The sequence below is a fragment of the Hypomesus nipponensis genome, chromosome 9 (genome assembly GCF_054491055.1).
Source record: "Hypomesus nipponensis isolate SF chromosome 9, ASM5449105v1, whole genome shotgun sequence".
Classification (NCBI taxonomy): domain Eukaryota; kingdom Metazoa; phylum Chordata; class Actinopteri; order Osmeriformes; family Osmeridae; genus Hypomesus; species Hypomesus nipponensis.
In genome coordinates, this window is record NC_140369.1 from 7,957,851 (window position 1) to 7,964,155 (window position 6,305).

The window sequence follows — 6,305 nt, forward strand, 5'->3', positions numbered from 1 at the left end:
CAAGATTGATGGTCTCTCAAAGGGTAAAAAAAAGAACCTTGGTCTTTTACCAAAGTGACATCTGGCCTTAACATACCAGTAAAACACAGTAGCAGCCAGTATTTACCTGATCATGTTCATGCCAAGGGCCCTCTAAGGTACTTAGAGTAGGTGGTCTGTCTTAGGAATGAGAGGTTGTTGGGCTTCTCATTTTCCACAACATGCATGCAGTAGAGCTGTGAATTACAGAGATACCGGTCAGACCCAAAACATTCATCACCACACCATCAAGGGTCAGTTGCAGACTTATGACCCTATTTGAACTTCATTCCAAAAAAAGAAAATGGAAATCGGGATGTCATTCATTCTGTTCAATATGTATATCTCCACCCTACTCATACAATACAGCTCCACCACTTTCTCTAGCTGTGCTGAATAGTTAAATAGTCAGATGCTGATGAAAAGTTGACTGTGTCTTCGAGGGCACAGTTGAGTGTCCCATCATGCCACTGTGACCCCCGCTGGTCCTCCTTCAGCCAGTGCTGGGTGGTTTCCTGGTCAGAAAGTGGGATGGGATGCACTGCTCCTGTCCTTGGCTCTCCTGTCCTTTCCCTCCCTCACTCACTCCTTCCCTCCCTTCCACTATACCTTGCATCCCAGTCAGCTACTGTACGCTCCAGAAGACAGCCCCCTGCCCTCTGCCAAGCCTGCATGCTGTGTTTGGTATCTACTGTGGGACAACCAGCAGCCTGTGGATGTGGATGATGAGAGAGGGCCTGTGTTGCTGACTTAGAGCTTATAGAATATACTGTTGTCACTACTACTGTAACTAGCTGAGAAGAAGCAATCCGCTTTAATTGAAGGACATTTTAGAACAGCAAAACTTTTTGACATGCCCTCTCTCACCTATCCATCCCCCCATTCATGTTATTTATATCTGCAGTGACTAACCTGCATGAGCCTACTCCATATCTCAGGGTCAATAATCATGTTGTGCAGCATGGTTATTGATTTGATATAAACAATCCTCTTGTTCTCTTATTTTATCCATACACTGACTTGCTAAACTCAGGAGGATCTTATTGACAGGTTGTGGGCAGCCTTTTATCTGGAACAGTCAGTGTGCGGTCAGAATAACAGACCTTGTGTTGAGATGAGGAAGAACAGCATCCTCCTCTGCTATTGCACCCTCCCCTCCTCCCCTCACCCCTTTCTGTCCAGCAGTGTGACCTTTCCCCTCTGACCTGTGTGTGTTTGGGTCACCGACAGCAACGGTTCTGGGGCATCAGAGGACATGTTCTGGAAGCTGGAGGCCCTGCAGACCTTCATCAGGGACCTCCACTGGCCCGAGGACGAGTTCGCCAAGCACCTGGACAACCGCATGAAGCTCATGTCCAGTGACATGATTGAGAACTGCGTCAAACGGTGTGTGTGTGTGTGAGACATAAATGACGTAGATCCTGTTAAGGGAGAAAGAGATGGAACAAGTGGACTTGTAGAAGTTGTATTATCCCGTTCTGGACACGATAGAATAATAGCATTCCCTCCTGGTATCACAGCACCAGGATGGCGTTTGAGTCCAGGCTGACCAAGAGCAGCAGGTCCACAGACTTCCGCATCTCTCCATCCATCTGCACCATGTATAACGTGATGGTGGACGCCAAGGACCAGTCAGCCAAGCTCTGCGCCATGGAGATGGGGCAGGAGGTACTGGACAGTTAGCCTACCAAGTCAGACTTATTCTGTGTTTGTAGCAGACTGGATTGTATTACTGGACGGTCTTCTGATGTGGTTTTGTATTAAGTTTAACTTTCATTCATTTCGTAAAAGAATATATCTGAGTCTGTCTTAGCTACATGCGTGTGTTTCATTGGATTCTTTTTCTGATTTCAGAAACAGTACCATGCTCAGATAGATGAACTGATTGAGGAGACCGTGAAAGACATGATCTCCCTACTGGTTGCAAAGGTACTTTCAACTCATTTCATCATGCTTTCACCTGAAGTTCACCGCAGGCTGTAGTAAATGCAGACCAGACAATATACAACGGGTTCATTTTGTGACTTATTTTCAGTTTGTGGTCATTCTCGAGAGTGTGTTGGCTAAGATTTCAAGATATGATGAAGGAACTCTTTTCTCCTCTTTCCTTTCATTCACGGTGAGTGGTCTTCATGTGAAGTTAAAACATTTTAATGATATTGACCAAATGTTGTGCAGTTTGTGCCCAAACACATTTTGCTTCTGATTACAGGTGAAAGCAGCATCCAAGTATGTGGATGTCCCTGTAAGTGTGACACAGTCCCAAACCAACTGTGTGTGTGCAAGTGTGTGTGTGCTTCTCTGCACTCTTCTTTATACTACCTCTTGTTGTAAGACGAAACCACTGTACGCAACGATATAGCGAGGGATCTTTTTAAATAACGTCCATATCCTGGATTATGCTCATGCTTAGGAAGTGTGTTTCTTTCCGTTTGTCTCTGCCTCTTACTGACTGGGAGTTTCTGCTGTCTTGCAGAAGCCTGGGATGGATGTTGCCGACGGCTACGTGACCTTTGTGCGCCACTCTCAGGACATGCTGCGTGATAAGGTCAATGAGGAGGTGTATATAGAAAGGTTATTTGATGTAAGTAAGATGCCGTCTCCTCCTGACCAATATGGAGGGGCTTTTCAAAAATGTGGCAAAACAACAGAACAGAGTCCCATTTTGAGACCAGGGACTGTACCTCAGCCTGGCAGAAGAGACCTATCTCTCTCTCTCTCTCTCTCTCTCTCTCTCTCTCTCTCCCCACCCACCTCCTCCTCCTCGATCTCTTATCCTTTCTATATTCTAAACGTTGGCTGCTGCCCACTGTATTCTGGTGTGCATTGCCAAAGTGCTTTTGGACCTTTGTGTAACAGATCAGTTATTTACAAACAAAGCGTCCAAACCAAAGCACCCTCCGGCAGGATTATCCCAGGCAGTGCTCTCTCCTCATACACACTGCTTACACACAGGATGCAGTACATGGAGTCACAGCGTTATAGATATATACTAAAAGACTCCACTCAAAAGACACTTAAACCACAGCAGTGGTTTGTAATTGAATCAAATTTATACTTTAAGATTAATTGTATAATGTTATAAATGTGATAAAAACACCTTTTCATAGACAGTATTTTCAGGTCACACATTGTCCTGGAAATGTCTTGGGTACTGAGAGCACTGTCTTACAAACACATAATCCTTTTGTGATACATTTGAAGTAATGTGTCTTCCACATCTGTGAGTTGGTCCTCCTCTGTGCGGCTGTGATGTGATGAGTGCTTCACACCCTTCAGAGATCCAGCTTGTACAGCGCGGTGTTTCACGAGTGTGTGCGGGCTGTGTGTGTGTGCAGTGCTGTGTGTGTGTGCGGGCTGTGTGTGTGTGCGGGCTGTGTGTGTGTGCGAGGTGTGCAGTGCTGTGGCGCAGTGTGTTTTCCATGTTTGACAGGGACTGTGCAGTAAGCGTAACAGTGGCCAGGCTGGGTGTTTTCTGGAGACGTCCAGTACTCGTGTGGATTGTTTGCTTTTGTCTTGGAGGGCAACACTGGCTGTCCTGTCTCCTTTTGTGTCATCACTGCTCAAGTGTGGAGACCCCTCACCCCTCACCTGTCACCCCTCAACGACTCATGCTTTGCATCATGTGTGTGGTCTTGCATTGCTTCCAAACCAGCCCTGCCCCACTATCATGATCAACTGTTCCTTGGAAAATTTAGGTGTGAATGTTTTAGTTGCAACAACGTGTTTCCATGGTATGTTCATTTCCAGGCCTCTGTGTGTATTCTTCTTCTCCTAGTGCATTGCCACCCATTAGTTTGCATGCAACTGCCAATGATTTTAATGTTGCATGAGCTATGTAATTACTCTATCTTTCACTAGTTTATTTCAAACCTAAAATTTTCTCTCAATTTGTTTCTTTTTGGATTAACACCATTCTTGCTGCCTCTTCTTCAAAAAAGTGGCACTTATCTCTAATGTTGCGTTGTTTTAGCACATTCTGTTGAATGGCATGATTTTAGAGTCAAATAATCTTCCTGTGTACATCTTCTAGCATGACCCTCTTCAGAGCTCTGGCCTCATACTGCACACATATACAACACCTCGGCACGCACCCAGCCACTCACCACCACGCACCCAGCTACTTGACAGGTCTGCATGCACTGCACGCTCAACTCGACTGTGTGAAGTGGACAGGCATCTCCAAATATCTCACCTTAAAAGTTACCATTCCTCTGGATGAACCTGACCTTCGACCCAAATCAGACAAAACATTTCCAAATCCTAGAGTCCAATTCTGTCCAGTCCGGTACCCCTGCCTACTCACTCCACATGACAACAGTTGATCCACTTTCTAGACATTCGAGGGACGACAATTGTTTCTTTGATCTGTCACTGTTGTGTGCTGTTCTCTTATAACTTGAAATCTAAGCTGCCTGGATCAATTTTACATAATAATAGTAAAAAAGTTTTGAAAAGGTATAAGAAAATAGCACAACTCCCTGCCTGCTAGCCATTTACTCACGTTCTCATTCTGACTTCATTTTGCAAATGGGCTCCTTGTTGCAGAGCTGAAACTCTCCATGGGATTCACTTTGTCTGTAGCCAACAGAAGACTCTTCTATGATAAGGAGCCTCATCAGTTTTCAGCTTTTCTTGATTTAAAGGACTTTCTATAGGTTTTCATCATGACACATATTTACCTTAACAAGTCCTTGAAGCAGATGCGAGTGCTCAGGCGTGTTGTAACGATCACCTCTTCTGTCCATGGAACTACGTTATGGAGCAGATGTTATCGCCTTTCTGAAACTTGAAGCAAGTTCGCAGTTATTTGTCTCTAAGATTAAAACAGGTCCTAACTGAATCTCACTATAGCTAAGCACGTTAGTGTTTATTAGAGTTTTGTTTAATATATACGTTTGTTCAACTTTTCCCCCATCACACTACTCTCCATGCTAGGCAATGGTAATTCATTTATAAAATGCAGTGCCTTTTAGTGCTTGGAGAAATTTGGGCTGTGACTTGATTCATGGGCAATTTTGTGGAAATTCACTGTCTGCCTCTCACTTTTCCTGAGTGCTGTGCCATATACAGTATGTATGTATACATGGAGGGAAAGTATTTGTATGTGTTTATTTGTATGGAATTACATGTAAAGTGTTTGCATGTATGTTCTATGTGTGTATGTGAATACAGTATGTGTGTATGTGTGAATACAGTATGTGTGTATGTGTGAATACAGTATGTGTGTATGTGTTCCGTACTGGAGGTACAGTAGGCTGGGTAGCCTGAAAAAATCTGGACTGCGCGTGTGAGAAGCATGTCATAGTGTAGAGAAAGGTCTGTCCCTACTGTCAATGTGACGGTGATTACCGTATGAAAGTGCATGTGTATGCAGTGTCTGATTTGTGTGTTACTATGCTCCACAGTGGGTAGGTATATATGTCAGTTTGTCAGAGTTTGTGTGTGCGTGTGTTTTGCTGGAGAGCACTGTGTTTGTGTGTGTTTCAGCAATGGTACACTGCCACCATGAACCTGCTGGGGACCTGGCTGACTGAGCGCATGGAACAGCAGCTCCACGTCTACCAGCTGAAGATCCTCATCAGGATTGTGAAGGTAACACAGAGCCACCGCAGGGGGGAGGAATAGCCCTGTGAGGGCCCACGCTCCTAGTAGCCCATGCCCTCGCCTTATGTTCGCGCCTGTTTCCATGAGCCCCCGTTCTGCTTTTCCTCTCCTTATAGAAAAAGTACCGTGACTTCCGCCTGCAGGGAGTGCTAGACTCCACCCTGAACAGCAAGATGTATGACACGGTGAGGAACCGGCTCACCCTGGAGGAGGCCACTGCGTCCGTGAGGGAGGGAGGCATGCAGGGCATCTCCATGAAGGACAGCGATGAGGAGGATGAAGACGATGACTAGAGGGCCTGCACTGACTCCATCCCCTCGCTCCTCCCCCTCTCTCTGTCATCCCCTCACTCCTCCCCCTCTCTCTGTCACCCCCTCGCTCCTCCCCTGTCATCCCCTCGCTCCTCCCCCTCTCTCTGTCACCCCCTCACTCCTCCCCCCTCTCTCTGTCACCCCCTCGCTCCTCCCCTGTCATCCCCTCGCTCCTCCCCCGTCTCCCTGTCACCCCCCTCTCCACCCCCCACCCCCCACTCCCCAGCCCTGCCCCAACCCTCCACCACACTTTTGACTTAGCCTGGTAATCAATGCATGTACCAACTCTGTTACTCAGCCACTCTAGGACCTCTGTCAGCTCGAAATGCCCATGAAGGAACTATAAACTTAAAAAAATAGTAATTATGC

General features: G+C 46.1%; 1 protein-coding gene across 12 annotated transcripts in view; it reads left to right on the top strand.

The window, feature by feature from the left end:
- Positions 1–5,918, top strand: part of cadpsb (Ca2+-dependent activator protein for secretion b) — a 51,622-nt gene extending 45,704 nt beyond the window's left edge. For all 12 annotated transcript variants that reach the window (XM_084704669.1, XM_084704670.1, XM_084704673.1 and 9 more), the window contains 8 exons: positions 1,249–1,404; positions 1,539–1,686; positions 1,873–1,947; positions 2,054–2,137; positions 2,231–2,263; positions 2,495–2,602; positions 5,509–5,613; positions 5,742–5,918. In XM_084704669.1, coding sequence (XP_084560795.1) covers positions 1,249–1,404; positions 1,539–1,686; positions 1,873–1,947; positions 2,054–2,137; positions 2,231–2,263; positions 2,495–2,602; positions 5,509–5,613; positions 5,742–5,918 — 886 coding nt within the window. The remainder of the gene's footprint in view (positions 1–1,248; positions 1,405–1,538; positions 1,687–1,872; positions 1,948–2,053; positions 2,138–2,230; positions 2,264–2,494; positions 2,603–5,508; positions 5,614–5,741) is intronic.
- The last annotated feature ends 387 nt before the right edge of the window (positions 5,919–6,305 follow it).